The sequence below is a fragment of the Zingiber officinale genome, chromosome 8B, assembly GCF_018446385.1.
Source record: "Zingiber officinale cultivar Zhangliang chromosome 8B, Zo_v1.1, whole genome shotgun sequence".
NCBI classification, from domain to species: domain Eukaryota; kingdom Viridiplantae; phylum Streptophyta; class Magnoliopsida; order Zingiberales; family Zingiberaceae; genus Zingiber; species Zingiber officinale.
This window is the reverse complement of record NC_056001.1, coordinates 37,938,703-37,957,698: the sequence shown is the minus strand read 5'-3', so window position 1 is coordinate 37,957,698 and position 18,996 is coordinate 37,938,703. Positions and strand designations below refer to the sequence as shown.

The 18,996-nt window shown below is 38.9% G+C and overlaps 1 protein-coding gene across 1 annotated transcript in view; it reads left to right on the top strand.

Moving 5' to 3' along the window:
• LOC122013696 (serine carboxypeptidase II-3-like) overlaps window positions 1-9,352 on the top strand; it is a 41,932-nt gene extending 32,580 nt beyond the window's left edge. Inside the window, exon 9 of the mRNA XM_042569933.1 lies at window positions 9,077-9,352. Within this exon, the coding sequence (XP_042425867.1) occupies window positions 9,077-9,352 (276 nt within the window). The remainder of the gene's footprint in view (window positions 1-9,076) is intronic.
• Window positions 9,353-18,996: the final 9,644 nt, after the last annotated feature.

The following is an 18,996-nucleotide window of genomic DNA, read 5'->3' as shown; positions in this document are numbered from 1 at the left end:
TTCAAGTTTGTGTCAATCTTTGAAAATATGAAGTATTTTCCTAGAAAACTATTTTTCTATGATAGTATATATCCTAAGTAATGTCTACATGAGTTTTCATGATTTTTAGAATTTTGTAGAATTTTTAGGGCATTTATGGAATTCGGTTGAAATTGGATTTCAAAATTTCATAAACTCAATTGATCAGCCGATCAATTGGGAAGCCTCAATCGATCAGCCGATCAATTGAGCTACGTTTCTTCATGAGCAGAGCCTCGCTGGATTGATCTGCCGATTGATTCAATTTGCCTGGGTCGATTAGTGGTTCGATTCAAAGGTAATTTTCATGAACAGAAACTCGCGAAATCGATCAGGCGATAGATTGAATTGGTTTCAATCGATTGAAAATGCTGATTTTGGCTGGGAAAGCCTTATTTCAGTATTTTAAACTATTTTTAGTCTAGGTAACCATTCATAACCCCTTGAAACACATGTGTATACATTTAGGGGGAGTTTTCATAATGAAAACAAGGATGGATTGATTAAGGGAGACTAAATAGAAGTTTAGGTTGAGGCTTAGTTTCAATATTGGATTTTTGAATCTCAAAACTTTAAATTTTTAGGTTTCCTAAAGGTTTAGGAGTTTGAAGTCATTGTTGGTGCAATGACAGAAGTTTGAAACATGTCTTTAGGGGGAGTTACTCGCTAAGGACATGGAAATTATTTTCTGAAACCATGGAAGGTGGTATATCCTTCTCTTGATAAAATGCTCAGGGTTGAGCGTTGAAAAATAATGGAGAGTAGATATCTTCATTGTGGGGTTAGCATCATAATATGGAGTAATGCTCAAGGGTGAGCATTTAATACAGTGAAGCGTATGAGACCTTCATTGTGGTGTTGTGACCAACGAGTGAAGTTGTGAACAACGGTGAGTAACTTTTCAGGGGGAGAGTTCTTTTTTATGTATGTCAATAGGGGAAGAATATAGGGTTTAAGTTAGATATTCATTACCTAAAGAGGGAGTTTGCCCTCTAGGAAAGGGGGAGAATGAAGGAAACTCTCATTCTTACTTTGGCATGAAAGGAAGTTGAGGCTATGGGATTAGCCTAACTTAAAGGTATTGTCAAACATCAAAAAGGGGGAGATTGTTGGTGTAATATCCCCTGGGTCAAGGTTGACCAGGTTGACTAGGCTTGAGTTGGCTCAAGTCTGAGTCTATATGTTTGGGTTTCGATGTTTGACAATACATAAAAATTGCAGATGCAATCATCCGGTTGGAGAGATTATTGATACAATTCTCCTCTGGTCAAGGTTGACTAGTTAGATGTGAAGAAGAGTCAAGTAAGTCAAAGGGTTAACTGAATACTTGACTGGGAAAGTCCTAATTGGAGGTTAGGAAGTTGAAAGTCCTGGTGAGTGAAGCCAAGCAATTAGAAAACCCTAGTGAGTGAAGCTAGGTGAAAGTTATGATGAGTGAAGCTAAGCAGATGGAAAGTCTTAGTGAGTCAAGCCATGCAGATGGAAAGTCCTAGTGAGTGAAGCTAGGTAGATAGAAAGTCCTGGTGAGTGAAGTCAGGCAGATGGTAAGTCCTAGTAAGTGAAGCTAGGCAGGTAGAAGTCCCGGTGAGTGAAGTCGAGCAGTGGAAAGACCGGGTGAGTAAAGTCAGGCACATGGAAATCCAGGTGGATCAAGGTTGACCGGACACCTAGTATTAGAAAGTCCAAGTAGGTCAAAGGATTGACCAAATACTTGGCACGAGGGAATCTAGATGGTTCAAGGGTGACCGGACATCTAGTGGAAGTCCAAGTGGATCATGGAGGACCGAACACTTGGCATGAGATGGTAAGTCCAAGTGGGTCAAGGTTGACCGGACATTTGGCATGAAGAGAAAAGTCCAAGTGGATCAAAGGGATTGACCAGACACTTGATGAAGAAGTCTTAGCAGGTCAACGTTGACCGGATGTCATGAATAATGTCCTAACAGGTCACGATTGACTAGATATTGGAATTAGGGGCCCCGGACTTGGTTTAAGTAAGTCAAAAGGGGAGACCAATCGATCAACTGATCGATTGAATAAAGGTTCAATCGATCAACCAATAGATTGGGGCTATGTTCCACAACCAGTGGCCCAATCGATCGGCCGATTGATTGGGAGCTTATATCGCTCACACAGAAGCATTCCCAATCGATCAGCCGATCGATTGGGCGCCCCCAATCGATCGACCAATCGATTGGGGAATTGAAAATCGTGCATAGAAGTTGAATCGATCGAGCGATCAATTGCGACGATTTCTAGAGAGCACAGAGGCGCTCTGACGATCGACTGATTGATTCAAAGCCTCCCCAATCGATTGAGAGTCATTCAATCGATTGGGATTCGACCGTTGCACAGGTTATAGCTGTTGGAGCAATCCCAATGGTCCGCGGGACCATGTGTTTTGGTGTTTGGGCAAAGGGTTTAAGTTAGGTTCACCCTTGTATTTGATATGTGTATTTGAGTTGTGCAGGTTTGCAGGATACACATGTGACTCAGGTTGATGACTTCGGGTCCGGTGAAGGATGGAGCATCCGAGGGACCGTGGACAAGGCAGCGAGGACAAGGGTCGAGGGAAGCGACTTCGAGGCATACGCGAAGGATGGCATTGGGGATGAGCCGCGGGCTTGAATGCATCCGAGGGACGAGAGCCAAAGGAAGTAGGCTTGAAGGCAAGATGTCAAAGCTACAAATGAAGCATCAAATGAGTCATAAGGGTGAGGGTACGAGTGCATGAGAGATTGTACTCGGAGTAAAATCTTAGTTTTAGGGTTTTACTGTAGCAGTACTGTAGCGCTACTGCAGCGCTACTGTAGCAGTACTGTAGCAGTCGACTGCATGTTTTAGCAGTCGACTGGTGCGGTCGACTGGGGCAGTCGACTGGCAGCGAACAGAATGTCTCTGTTCGTATGGAATCGAGCCGTTGGGATATAACGGTCCAATTTTCACTGAGGGCAGTCGACTGCATGTTTTGGCAGTCGACTGGTAGGCGGGGTTTTCAACCCGCGGCCTATATAGCCAAGGCTTGGAAGCTTGGTTATCTCTGACGAAATTAAACTTGGTTAAGGTCTAATTAGTAGTCTACAAGTGCTCAAGAGTTTCCCTTGTGTCCAAGAGGTCTTGGTGAGTTTGTGGTGAGGTTTCTCCACCCACAAGGAGGTTTGAGCTAGCCGAAGATCTTCCGAAGAGTAATCCACCGACGGATAGGGATCGTCCACCTTACGGACACGCCGTGGAGTAGGAGCTTTATCTCCGAACCACGTAAATGATCGTGTATCTTGGTTTGCATTCTTTCCTTTAGTATTTAGCTTTCTACTTGCTTTGTTTGCATTTTCGCTTGTGCACTAACGTTGTAGAAAGAAGCGAGTATTTGGGGGTGCCGTCTATCCAACCCCCCTTCAAGCCGGCCGTCCGATCCCCAACAAGTGGTATCAGAGCGAGGCCGCTCTCCATTGGACTAACCGCCAAGGAAGCAAAGATGACCGGCTTGATTGAACCGTCAAAGCTTGAAGGTAGAGGCTTATGGGACATCACATATTGGATGATGAAGATGGATGTCTTCTTCAACACGGATTGGAACACCATGATGGTAGTCAAAGAGCCGTTTGAAGTCCCAAAGGACAAGAAAGGGAAGAAGCTCCGACCACGACATTGGACGGAGGAGCAAACCTCTCGGTCAAAGGCAAACGACAAGGTAATATCTATATTAATTGATATTTTGCCTAATGACGTAATGAGCCTTGTAGGTAAATACGAGAATGCTCACGATTTGTGGAGCAAGATAAAGAAGGCTCAATGGGAAGAACCTATGCATACACAAGAAGAAGAAAAATCTGAAGAAACGGATGAAGAAGCTCGAGTAGAGGAGGAGCAACCGGAAGGTGATGAGCACTCAACATCCGAGGAGAAGAAGGATGAAGAAAAGTCATCCACTAGTGTGGATGAGGAAGATGAGTCATCATCAACATCTTCAAGAATTGAAGAAGAATCCAAGACAAGTGAAGAGGATGAAGAAGAGGTCTTGGAAGTGGTCAACCTAGCAAGCACCTCCACCGAAGTGAAGTCAAAGGACCATATCACTTGCTTCGGGTGCAATGAGAAGGGACACTACAAGAGTAGATGTCCTATGGGTAAGAAGAAGGTAGCTCCTAAACTCAATTCAATTCATTTTGAATCTAATTTGAGTTGTAGGAAGAAGAAGGAGAAAAAGCACATAGTGTGCTTCACGTGTGGTGAGCGGGGACATTACCACAAAAAATGCCCCAAGAAGAGGGAGATCAAGAAGCTTGCGCAATTAAAGAAATGGGAGAAAGAGAAGAAGAAGAAAAGCTCAAGTCAAGGGGGAGCTTCAAGGGTAAGGGAGGTATACCCTAATTTGAAGTGTAATTCAAATTCAAATTCTTATGTTCTCATGCATGTTAGGAAAAATAATGTTAATCATTATATGCCCATGCAAAATTTTGGTTTCAAATATCATGATAGGAGTAGCGTAAATGTCGATCAAAACCCTAGGAGACCTATGCATGATAGACCTAGGCAAGTTAAATTCTCATTACCTAAGGAGAAGAAGGTAATAGAGAACCAAGGCATTAATCCCAAGAAGGGGAGGCACATGCCTAGAAAGGGTAGGTCTAGGAATGTCCAAGGTGGACATGTTAACTCTAGGGTTAGGAACCTAGAAAGGGAAAATCAAGCTTTAAAGTCAAAGCTTGATAATTTGGAGAAATTCCTTAAGAGATTCACTATTGGATCTAAGGGATTAAATATGGTGTTGGGTAGTCAAAGACCCAATAATGATAGATCGGGTTTGGGATACCGATCTAGCACCTCAAAGGCCAAAGAGAGATCTATGCTAGGGTGGCAAATGATCATGGCAAGGGAGGATCATCCAAGGCTAAGGGAAAGTCTTATGCTAGGGTTGCATATGACTATAGCAAGGATGATATGTCCAAGGTCAAGAAGATAAGGAAATCTTCTAAGAGACATCATTGTGGTTTAGCCACAATAGATGAGTCACCTAAGGAGGTGGCTAAGGTTAAGAGTTCTAGGGGGAGCTCAAAGAGTCAAATTGGGACCCATGGCAAATGGATCTCAGGTGGGTACTACTTGGGAGTCTAGAGGAGCCATGGAGTGTGTCAAATGGTTTAGAGACGGACTTAAGTCTCAAACCTAGGGAATTGGCACACATGGACTGTGTTTCATGCTTCAAAATATGACATTGGGGTCATATAGCATGATAATTGGTTTTGGATGTATAGATGTCATATAAACCAATGCTAGGGATGCATTGTGGGTTAGTATGGGCAAATACATCAAGAGGAAGCCAAAACTAGGACTTTAGGTCAAGGTTAAATTGAATCATTTAGCTAGTTTTGAGTTTTGTATCAATCTTGGGATTGGTGATAGATACATTTTTGAATGTATTTTCCCAAGTAGACATGGGTAAAACAGACCTCTCCACAAAATTTGGAGATTTTTGGAGGTCTGTGGAATTATTGGTGAATTTCTGAAATTGGGTCAGAAATGCTAAAAAAGGCTGAAAAACTGTGCCAGTCGACTGCTAGTTTTAGCAGTCGACTGCACCAGTCGACTTCTAAAACATGCAGTCGACTGGCTGGAAATAGAAGCATTCTGTTCGCTCAGCCAGTAGCGACCAGTCGATTGGTACTTCTTGCAGTCGATTGGTACTTCTTGCAGTCGACTGATACTAGTCTGAAATTGTCTTCAGCACTGAATTTTGACCAAGTCAACTCATACAAGTGTATGAAATCCATGGGGGGATAAACACACGAGTTTAGGGTCAATTGGAATGACAAGTTTTCAACAATTGGGATATTGTTGGAGGACTTTTTGGATGTTAGGCAAAGGGGGAGAAGTCAGGTTTAGTTGGGAAAACCTGAAAGTACCTTTGTGTAGGGGGAGCCTTGGGATAGGTTCTTAAAAAGCCCGTTGTAAAAATCCTAGCTCATGAGGAGTGTAGGGGGAGCCTTGGGATAGGTTCAAATGCATGATGCATTGTTACGGCGGTTGCCAAGTGTGTAACCTTGGCAACGTAAGTCCATTCGGCAGTGTAAGTCCAAGTGTGTAACCTTGGCAACGTAAGTCCATTCGGCAGTGTAAGTCCAAGTGTGTAACCTTGGCAACGTAAGTCCATTCGGCCGTGTAAGTCCAAGTGTGTAGCCTTGGCAACGTAAGTCCATTTGTTTTAGCATGTTTATTTGCTATATGTTTTCCCTAACTTAAACGTATTGCCAAACACCAAAAAAGGGGAGATTGTTGGAGCAATCCCAATGGTCCGCGGGACCATGTGTTTTGGTGTTTGGGCAAAGGGTTTAAGTTAGGTTCACCCTTGTATTTGATATGTGTATTTGAGTTGTGCAGGTTTGCAGGATACACATGTGACTCAGGTTGATGACTTCGGGTCCGGTGAAGGATGGAGCATCCGAGGGACCATGGACAAGGCAGCGAGGACAAGGGTCGAGGGAAGCGACTTCGAGGCATACGCGAAGGATGGCATTGGGGATGAGCCGCGGGCTTGAATGCATCCGAGGGACAAGAGCCAAAGGAAGTAGGCTTGAAGGCAAGATGTCAAAGCTGCAAATGAAGCATCAAATGAGTCATAAGGGTGAGGGTACGAGTGCATGAGAGATTGTACTCGGAGTAAAATCTTAGTTTTAGGGTTTTACTGTAGCAATAATGTAGCGCTACTGCAGCGCTACTGTAGCAGTCGACTGCATGTTTTAACAGTCGACTGGTGCGGTCGACTAGGGCAGTCGACTGGCAGTGAACAGAATGTCTCTGTTCGTATGGAATCGAGCCGTTGGGATGTAACGGTCGAATTTCCACTGAGGGCAGTCGACTGCATGTTTTGGCAGTCGACTGGTAGGCGGGGTTTTCAACCCGCGGCCTATATAGCCAAGGCTTGGAAGCTTGGTTATCTCTGACGAAATTAAACTTGGTTAAGGTCTAATTAGTAGTCTACAAGTGCTCAAGAGTTTCCCTTGTGTCCAAGAGGTCTTGGTGAGTTTGTGGTGAGGTTTCTCCACCCACAAGGAGGTTTGAACTAGCCGGAGATCTTCCGGAGAGTAATCCACCGACGGATAGGGATCGTCCATCTTACGGACACGCCGTGGAGTAGGAGCTTTATCTCCGAACCACGTAAATGATCGTGTAGCTTGGTTTGCATTCTTTCCTTTAGTATTTAGCTTTCTACTTGCTTTGTTTGCATTTCCGCTTGCGCACTAACGTTGTAGAAAGAAGCGAGTATTTGGGGGTGCCGTCTATCCAACCCCCCTTCAAGCCGGTCGTCCGATCCCCAACAATAGCCGTTGGCGAGCGCTTTTTCCTCCGCAGTTCTTCAGCTTCTTCTCTAGCGATCATAGCGGCGATCTTAGTGAGATTCTCCACACTTTCACAGCCAGTTCTTGAAGGTTCTTGGAGACAAGTGTAGTCATACTTCCAAGGTTCAAGAGGCAACAACAAGCAATAAGTAAGCAAGAAGAAAGAGTTTTCATTTGTATCTTTTGTATTTTCTTCTTGTGGGTGTTGTATATTGTTGTGTGAGTTTGTACAAGGCTTCTCCGCCTCCGGCTGCGACCGAAAAAGAGTGTTTTGATTAGTGGAGTGTGTGTCGCGTGTGAATCCTTGGATTAGTCATCTCTTCTTGAGGTGAATACCAAGTAAATCCCTTGTGTTAGCATTGGAGAGCTTGTTTTGAGTCTATTTTTGCTGCATATCAACATCGAAGCAAGCAACGAGAGCGCGACGAGCTATTCCCCCCCCCCCCCCCCCCAAGCACATATCGACCCTAACAGTTCTTTCGCTCAATAGCTACATTTTATTAAGGAGTGTAAGGAGCTATCGTTTCATGTTTGATCCCATGTTCAACACATAATTCAGCAAATGATGAACATATTCACCGCCTCGATCACTTAGAATCACCTTAATCTTTTTATTAAGTTAGTTTTCAACCTTATTCTTATGGAGAACAAATTTTTCTATAACTTCATCCTTACTTTTGAGAAGATACACATAACAATATTTTATGTTATCATATATAAATGTTGAAGTATTTATTCCCACCATGTGTCGGTGTACCTTTGAGATCGCACACGTTGATTTGAATTAAACCGAGTGGTTCGTTGCTTCTTTTAACATGTTAAAAGGATGACCTTATCATTTTCGCTTCAACTCAAATTTCACATTTGTATTTCAGTTCAAGGTGGAATGTTGGTATCCTTTGCATGTTAATTAATCTACTCAACGTATCATAGTTAACATGTCCTAATCTATGATGCCACAAACATAAAGGCTCAATAAAAGAGTTTACAGTTTTATTAACCTTAGGCATAATCGGCATTACACTGAGCTTAAATAGCCCATCAATTACATAACTCTTTCCTAAAAATATTTTATTTTTGGATAAAACAACTTTGTCTGACTCAAAAATAATACAAAAATCATACTACTTAATAGTGACCTAGACACTAGATTCTTCTAAATCTCCAAAACATACAACACATTGTTGAGAGTTAACTCTAATTGTCCGAGGTTTGCTTCAGCACCACTTTTCTTTCGTCCATGATGTCCGAGATTACTGAGTTCCCCATGAACAATTTCTCTCCATCTTTGATTTCTTTAAAATTGTGGAGCGGCTCCTTATTGTAGCAGATATGTCTAGTGGCTCCAGTATTAATCTACCATTGTTGCAAATTTAAACACACTAGTTTCGGTTAAAAGACCACGGCACAAAGGTCGTCCATTTCTGATTTCTCATTTAGGTTGGCCTTTTGCTTCTTCTTCAGCTTTTTGTACTCCGAAGATCCGCGACCGACACGGCCACAATTGAAGCACTTCTCAGAAAAAAAATTTTTATGACTCCTCTAGGCCCTATCTTGGAAGTTTTGGGGTTCTTCCATTTCAAGTTTTTACCATGCTCGGCCATATTGACTTTCACCGTAGCCTGAGATAATAGTTTTCTCTCTTAATCCTTATTTTCTTTTTCAATTCAAACTCTAACAATGAGTTCTTCTACGTTTATCTCCTTTTGCTTATGCTTCAGGTAGTTCTTGAAATTCTTCCAGCTGGCAGGCAGCTTCTCAATAATAGCAACCACCTGAAAGGTTTCACTCAAAACAATACCTTCCGAGTGGATCTCATACAGGATCACTTGAAGCTCTTGGACTTGTCTAATCACCGTCTTGAAGTTAAACATCTTGTAGTCCAGGAATTAGAGACCCTCGCATCCTCCGTCTCATACTTATTGTCCAAGGACTCCCACAACTCCTTAGTCGTTCTCTTTATACTATACACTGCATATAGTGAGTCAGCAAGGTAATTGAGGATGTAGTTTCAGCAAAGGAACTCAGAATGAGTCCATGCATCCACTGCATTGATGGTCTGAACATCGGCATCCTCAGCATGCTTGGGAGGGTCTTCAATCAAGAATTAAGTCAGATTAAGCGTGGTCAAGCAGAAGAGCATCTTCTGTTGTTATCTCTTGAAGTTTAACCCAATGAATTTCTCTAGCCTTTCCCCATGAATGATTGGAACATTTCCAATCAAGGCGGAGGGGGCATTCATGTGATGAGCCTGTTGCACCTCAACACTTTTTGTGATCATCTCAACAATAATAGATATGTTTTGAAGATTGTTGGACAGTCTATTGCTGGAGATTTTGGGGAAAATACTGAATTGACAAACTAAATTCAAACTTATCTGTTAAGATGACCTGAGTAGAGAATCTCAAGCTGTCGACCTTGATAGCTAGGCCAGGCTGCTAGGTTGTTAGGATGATTTCTGCTTCATATTGCCGAGTCCAAAAGCAGAGTCATCAAGTCGGGAGTCATAAGTCAAGTCGAGAGTTAGAATCACCGAGTCGGGAAAGGAATTTGTCATGGGATATGTTGGGGCATGTGCTCAATGCAGTTTTCTTGAAATATATTCGCCCCGCTTCCACTGTACTTTGAGGTTCTCTCAGATAGTCTGTTTTTCAAGATACAATGGCAGAACCATGCACACACCCAAACACTAGTTGTTTGTGACGAATTGAGAATACACCTGAGTGTTATCACGAATAGTTCAACTGAACGAATGAACGTTAGGCAACAAAGGTGGATGAATTCTTTTTCTTTCTCTTTCACTTCTATTTTTTTCTGCTCTTGCCCATGGCCTCCTTTTATAGGAGGGTTTACCCATGGTTGCAATGAATGACAAAGTTATGATCATTCAATACTGGGTTTAATGTCAACTATTATTGCTGAGACATTACAGAATCATCATTAATGGGTTTAATATAAAAAATTATTACTGAGATGTTATAGAATTGTCATGAATGGGTTTAATGTCAGATATTATTATTGAGATGTTACGAAATCATCATTAATGAGTTTAATGTCAGCCATTAATTTCATATTAATGCTTCCATTACACTCTTAAGCAAGTAGCAAAAGAGATTTAGGTGACAAAATGTTGGTTCATTCACTTCGACAAATTTTGCCTCCACTAGTCTAGTATTCGATGAGTGCAGATCATGTTCGCACATGAGTCAACTTGGTTCAGTATAAATCTGAACCCTGAATTTGCACCCCTACGTACCACGCATGAGAGAGAGTCTCTCACCTTATATTAGTTCACATCATCAATATATATACAATAATATAAACTAACCATAGTACCTTAAAATCTTCAATATAAAACTAAACTCATACATAAAGGGGTCGTCTCCATATCCACCTCATTTTCCATTTATATTTCTAACAGTGGCTGCATTTGTTGTTTTATGCACGATACTGGTTATAGCAATGATGTCTCTAAGCTTACCTCTATCTATCTTTCATCCACACGTGAAATAAATAATGCATTCTCTTTTTTACTTAATTTGCTTTCAGTGAAACTTCACGGGTTTGAATTTTGGAAATAGCCTTTAAAAATAATCTCTTATAAAAGTAGAATAAGACAATATACAATGAATCTTTCCTCAAGATTATGAAAATTTCGTGCATCAGACTATCCTTTTTTTACTTTTAGCTTCATAGAGTAAGTGAATAAAAGTTAGTAAATTAAATAAATCGATCAAATTAATCGAATTTAAATATTTGATACGGTTATTTTAGAATTTATTTTTTAAAAAAAATAATCAGATTATTCGATTAATTCGGTTCAAGTTTGATTTTAAAATTTTTTATTTGATTAAATCAAATAAACAGAATAAATTGAAATAAAAATGTGATTATGCAGTTAATTTAATTTTTACATATTTTATCCTTTGGATTTGTTTAATTTTTAATGAAAAAATTAATTATTTTTAAAAAAATGATTGATTCTATTGGATTTAGTCATTTAGTTTTAATTGAATATTCAGCCTGTAATAGCGTAGAAGAATATTGTTTCTCTAATATTTCATTATCCTCTCCTTCCGGTGTGGGACCCTACCTTATTAACACAAGTCAGTAGTCTTGTGGTTGTTATATGTTATGATAAATTTTTTATTTCTGTTCCCAGGACAATATAATAAAAGTTACTTTTATTTTACATTCTACTTGATTACCTTTTTTTTATTAATCAGCATAATTATTTTACATTAATTATATGAAACATAGATATTTTTGTTAAACTTATTTTGAAATTTTTATTCTCAAAATTAAATTTGACAAATGCTCCTGATTTTAAGTTTCCAAAACCACATGCTTAATTAAGAATCTACTTATTAATTTTGATTTTTTTTTTTTAAATTATTTCGAGTCGTGTTTGTTTACGTGGGATTCCGGAGACACCCATTTTATTATCCTCTTGCAATAACAACTCCACTCGCGCCTATGAATCACCATTGTCTGTTAATTACTTAGCATTTTTTCTTAAAATATTTTACATCATTGAATTGAGCAAAAACTAATATAAACCTTTTCGTTTGCATATTCATTGATACCTCATATTAGCTGCAAAGAAGTAATGTAAAACATTCGAGTTTCCCCGGTGGATATCTTTATTTTGGACAAGTTGCCAGAGTGCTTGTCCTTGTGGTTATGATGTTGCGATAGGAGATTTAGATTATTATCTAGATATTTGTGGTTTGAATCTTAATTATGATGTATTTGTAGGAAATTTTTTTCTAAATAGGGAGCGTAATCAAAGGCTGATGCTGGGTTTCTAAGTTGATCGTCGTGTGCGCTTCTTGATTTATCATGATGATCGATGAGAAACTTTCGTGAGGTCAGATCCATTATCCTAAAAATAATCAATAAAGTTAATTAAGATTATTATTTTTTTCCGATGTCGACCTTGATGTCTGGAAGTTTGAGACTCAGGGGGCGTTTGGTTTAGGGGGAATAGGAGTGGGGAATGAGAATGAGAATCATTGATTGTCATTGTTAATGTTTGAATTATAGGAATAGGAATACAAATAAGGGAATGAATCCTTGAAATTGGGTATTGACTCATTCCCATGTACCTCCCTTCAATGAGCCATTACCTTATTTTCATAAATCAAAATATTTCCTTATTCCAAAAATACCATTGGCTAAAACTAAAATTTTCTCCCTTAATATCAAATATCAAAATTTATTTATTTATTTTTCTTCATATCACTTCTCTCTCCTTGTTCTCTCTCATCATATTTTCTCTCACATCATTTTATCACATACTTTCTCTCTCCTATCACACTCTCTTTCCTCTTTTTTCTCATTACACTTTCTCTCTCATCGTACTTTCTCTCTTTTCAATCTCTTCCATCACACTCTCTTCCTTCATTTTTTCATCATACTTTCTCTCTCCTCAATCTCTCTCATCACACTTTTTTTCTCTTTTTTTTCTCATCACGCTTTCACTCTCATCACACTTTCTCTCTCCTCAATCTCTCTTATCACACTCCCTCCTTTTTTTTCCTCAACACACTTTCTCTCTCATCATACTTTCTCTCTTCTCAATATCTCCCATCACACCCACTGTTCACTTTTTTTTCTCATCACACTTTCTCTCTCATCATACTTTCTCTCTCCTCAATCTCTCTCATCACACTCTCTCTCTCCTCATTTTTTCTCATTACATTTTCTATCTCTTCATCCTCTCCCATCATAATTTATCTCGCATCATATTTTATCTCTCATCTTCTCTCATCATGCTCTCTTCTATCACACTCTCTTATCTCATTTTCTCTCATCACACTTTCTCTCTCTTCATTCTTTCTCATTTCTCTCACATCATATTTTATCTCTCATCTTCTCTCATCATGCTCTCTTCTATCACACTCTCTTATCTCATTTTCTCTCATCACACTTTCTCTCTCTTCATTCTTTCTCATCGCACTTTCTCTCTCATCATACTTTCTCTCTCATCATTCTCTTTCATCATATTTTTCTCTCACATTCATCTTTCTCTCACATCTAATTTTGTTCTCTTATTTTCCTTTAAGGGTAAAAAAGAAAATATTAATTTATTCAGATAGAAAGTATGCAACTAACCAAACATTGCTTTTAAGAGTGATATCCATGTTCATACCCATTCTCATTCCACAATACAATGATTCCTATTCCGATTCTCATTTCCATGCTCATATCAAATGCCCCCTGACAGTATCTAGTCTAAGCATGATGTAATCAAAGGATGAATTAGCTACACAAAAGTATGATTTTATACTTGTTTTTTTCTCCAAGATAGTTTGTGTTGGTGTGAAGAAGGTAAGGTGCCTCTTTTCATTCATTTTCCAATCCTTTCTCAGTCCTTCATTAATAGAGGTAGAGGAAAATGAAGAGTCATCTTCCTCGTTTTCCAAGGCAATTGGTGCAATGAAAAAAAGAGAGCAAGAGGGGTGCATGCATTAAGAAAGATTGTTGCGTTGTGTATGTAGATGGGACCGAAGCACATCAAAAGTGCTCTTAGAATTCTGTCGAAATTATGTGTCTTGTAGAGAAGAAAAACATCCGAGGTGTGGAATTTGGTTTGTGAACCATAAAGAGTTTTCCGATTCGTTCGTGATTGTTCTTCCGATGACAAGTGGTTTGTGATCGTTCTTCCGACAGAAAAGCAAAGATCAAGATCTACTATCAGAGATCACTGTGAATTTTTACAGATTTTGTATTTCTATAATTTTTCATGTTATTTATCAACAAAGGTATCAGAGTGTATTTAGTTCTAAATGCATGATAGATGTATTACTTCGCTTGGAAATCGTAACTGTATCAAAAATTTCCTCCCAAGCCAGTAAATGGCTTGCGAATAATCGTTGCAAGAACTAGTGACCAGTATCCAATGCTAGAAAGGATCGGCGACCGCCGTTATAGGCCGATGATTGATCTTCGTGGCTGGTAATCGCGTATGTCGTGGTTGCATGAAGGCTACGTGTGGTGTGTGGCGTGCAGAGTGGGCGTAGCGAAGAAAAAGGTCGATAATAATTTTGTTCGTAAAACTTACTATTTGAAAAATTGTCTGATAATTACACGTTAGATTAAGGGGGCGTTTGGTTCTTTGTTAGGAATAGGAATCGGAATGGGAATCATTGTATTGTGGAATGGGAATGGGTATGAGCATGGATATCACACTTAAAAGCAATGTTTGGTTAGTTGCATATTTTCTATCGGAATAAATCAAAATTTTCTTTTTTACCCTTAAAGAAAAATAAGAGAAAAAATTAGATGTGAGAGAAAGATAAATGTGAGAGAAAAATATAATGAAAGAGAATGATGAGAGAGAAAGTGTGATGAGAAAAAATGAAGAGAGAGAAAGTGTGATGTGAAAGAATGAAGAGAGAGAAAGTGTGATGAGAGAAAATGAGAAAAGAGAGTGTGATAGGAGAGAGCATGATGAGAGAAGATGAGAGAGAAAATATGATGTGAGAGAAAGTACGATGGAAGAGGATGAAGAGAGAGAAAATGTAATGAGAAAAAATGAGGAGAGAGAATGTGATGAGAGAGATTGAGGAGAGAGAAAGTATGATGAGAGATAAAGTATGATGAGAGAGAAAGTGTGATGAAAAAAAGAGAACATTAAGTGTGATGGGAGAGATTGAGGAGAGAGAAAGTATGATGAGGGAGAAAGTATGATGAGAGAGAAAGTGTGTTGAGGGAAAAAAAGAGGGAGTGTGACAAGAGAGATTGAGGAGAGAGAAAGTGTGATGAGAGCGAAAGTGTAAATGAGAAAAAAAGAGAAAAGGGAGTGTGATGGAAGAGAAAGTATGATGAAAGAGAAAGTATGATGAGAAAAAAAGAAGGAAAAGAGTACGATGGAAGAGATTGAGGAGAGAGAAAGTATGATGAGAGAGAAAGTGTAATGAGAAAAAATGAAAGAGAGTGTAATAGGAGAGAGAAAGAATGTGATAAAATGATGAGAGAGAAAATATGATGAGAGAGAATAAGGAGAGAGAAGTGATATGAAAGAAAAAATAAATAAATATATTTTGATATTTGATATTAAGGAAGAAAATTTTAATTTTAGCTCAAGGGTATTTTTGGAATAAGGGAATATTTTGATTGATGAAAATAGGGTAATGACTCATTGAAGGGGAGGTACATGGGAATGAGTTATTACCCAATTTCAAGGATTCATTCTCTTATTTGCATTCCTATTCCTATAATCCAAACATTAACAATGAGAATCAACGATTCCCATTCCTATTCCTCACTCCTATTCCCCTAAACCAAACGCCCCCTAAGTTTGCGTTGTCAAACTTACGTTTCAATTAATTGAGGTGATTAATAATCCCAATTATAATTAATCTCACATGCTTCAATTAATTAAAAAAATATAAGAAAAAAAAAACTAAACATCTCACTCCTCTGTTAATGCAGGAGAAATTGCCAACGGAGTTTGTCTCCATCACGGTCTCCATCATGCTTTCTACCGTCACCAGGCGAGATCGTAGACTGTGATCTACAGCCGTCGCCGAGTGAAACCTTGACTGTATCGAGGTCTGCCGTCATCACCAGGTAAGATCACGACTGTGTCGTGACCTGTCGCCCCGATCAGTGGCCATTTCCATGGAGTTCGTCTCCGGCCGTTTTTTTTTTGCATGAGCAAATAAAATACAAAAAAAACAAAAAAAAGGACGGCACAGGGGTTACGGCGAAGGAGAAGAAGCACAGAGAATGGTTGGCACAGATTAAGGTTTGAAACGTTTTTTTTCTTATGCATGTAAAAACGTTTCATGGTTTTTTTTAATTAAATTTTATGCATGCAGTGGTTTGCCTAAATCATTGAGATGTTGATTTCATTTAGGCTACGTTTGGTTGGGTGTAATGTAATCTAACTTGTAATGTAATTAAATTTGTAATGTAATATAATGAAATCTTGATTATATTACTACGTTTGGTAATGTAATGTATGTAATGGTAATGTAATGTATGTAATTTTTGATTACAAAAGTGATTACATTCTTTTGTTTGGTATCCATTATTTTTTATAAGGAATGTAATTCGTATTATTATAAAATGACAAAAATATACTGTGACCTCTATCGGCGGTCGCCACACCTCTGCCGGAGTTTGCGGCAGCCATCGGCAACTCGCCTCGGACTCGGGCGACTCCCCCGCCATCGCCTCGTACGCCGGCGCCCGCGGGGGCTTCAGATGTTGAAGCGAGTGGCGGCGGCGGCGGTGATGCGGCGCCGGCGCCACCGACGAGTAGAACTCTTGCGGGATGGGCGTGGCGGCGCAGTAGTGGGCAGGGCCCGGATGGGCGCCGTAGATCGCCGGCGGCCGGCGGTGGCCGGCGACCGGCGGCGGTGGCCGGCGACGAAGGTTGGCTACCGGTGGCGGGCGGCAGTCGACAACAGACTAAGGGTATATTCGGCATTTAAACTTTGGTGAAACAATGACCTCGTAATGTAATCGGATTACATAGCATTTGCTTTGTAATCCAGATTACAAATCTTCACTACCTTTTGTAATCCAGATTACATTACATTACAAGTTTTAAATTAAACTAAACAAAATAATCGACTTTGTAATGTAATCTGGATTACATTACAAGGTAGATTACATGCTACCAAACGCAGCCTTAATGTTATCTCATGTGTTATTAACTGCTTCAATTAATTAGACTAGGTTTAAACCTTTTGGTCGGTTTTAAACTACATCTGGTTCATTAAATCAGATCGACCAGATTAGTTTAACAAGACTAATTTTGGGTCAAATTAAATCCCAATTTAATTTAAACCATTAGTTGATTTAATTAGACTAATTAAATTTGTTCTAATGGATCAGACTTAAATCAATAAGTATTAGTTTGATCAAACGAACCAGAGTTTGATCTATAAGTTTGAAATTAGTTGAAATGAACTTAGCTTAAATCATAACAAAATACATGTACAGAAAATTCCTATCCAATTGGATTAGTTCTAACGAGGACATTGGACAGAGCTCAAGATCTGGATTCCTAATCGATCGATCAAATGGGTCAGTCAATTAAAACTCTTGAAAATCAAGAATATTTATTTTTCTTGATTAATAATGTTGGTTCTATACATGTATAAATTGAATTAAACTGATTTTGTACTACTTAGTTGGTTTTATACTGACTTATTTGATTCAATTTATAGATGACATAGATGATAATCAGTCTTGGAAACTCGAACAGGAAGAGTTTTCAATCCAAGATAATTATAGGATCTGGGCGTTGATTCGTTCATTGCTAGAGAAACCAAAGGTGGTAGCACACCCATTGGTATTGTGTGTGGAACTACTTCACCATGAGTTCTCATAGGAAGATCCCGAAGAATTTGAGGAGGATCCAGAGGAGGATCTTAAAGAATCTGAGGAGGATTCTGAAGAAGTTTTGATGATAGATCAAATTAAAAATCTTAAAGTTAGTCTATCTGAGATTGCCTCAAATGAGTCCAGGTTGAAGGAGACTATATTGGTCACTACACTAGTGTCTGTCCTAGTGGAAGTGGTATTAGTCTATCTAGTTTGTTAGAGTTATGTTATTGTTACTATCATTATGTATGAATAGTATTAGTCTATTTGATTCAATGTTGATGTTAATGTTCATTCATATGCTGATTGCTCTACATGATGTCATGATAAATGATTAGTTCATTTTATTAAATGATTAATTTATTTAATTAAAGAAATCATGATAGAATAATGATTAAGTTCATTAGTTGGGATGTGTGTAATAGTATTGATCAATGTTGATTTGATTGGATCATACACATGATGAGTAGAAACGTAGTTATCACTTGATTTTGTAAACCAACTCAAATTAACAATGAGTCAATCATAAATTACATACATATGAATTACACTGAATACTAAATAATATGTTTATTTATGTTAGACTATGGCAAATAAGAATATCATAGCTAAACTCAATTGCAGAGAGATATTATATGGGGATAACTATAAGATCTGGCATCTCAAGATATAATATGTACTTGAAGAACAAAAAGTTCTAGAGGTTGTAAATCAGGTTATGGTAGAACCTGTAGATGGTCTCACTACACAGCACAGACGAGATCTTGATATCTATAAGGCATGGAAGAAAAAGGACTCTACTGCAAAGGGCATATTAATTAGTTCAATGGTAGATGACCTATCTTTTAAGTATGTATCTTTCGGCTCATGCAATCTGGGTAGCCCTTAAAGAAAAATACAGTGGAATAAGTTTAAGCAAGCTTTGACAGCTGACAATCAGGTTTAACAGCTACAAGAAGCGTCCGAATATCTCAATGATTCAACACCTCAGGGAGATGCCGAACATGATTCGGGAGCTTAAAATTGTTGGTCATGAGTTGACCAATAAACAACAAATTCAAACAGTTATTCATTCCCTTCTAAATTTTTGGATGACCATAAAGCAAACCCTAACTCACAGTGAGAGTATTAAGACTTTCATTAACATCTCACACCATGTGTAATTGGAGGCGGAGAGAGTTGAATCCACAAGGATTTATGGACTAGCCTGTGTGGCTATTGGTTCTATTGGATTATCTGGATCCAAGAAAAGAAATTGTTCAAGAGGGGGAAGGGAAAGAAGAAAGAAGTTGTTGCT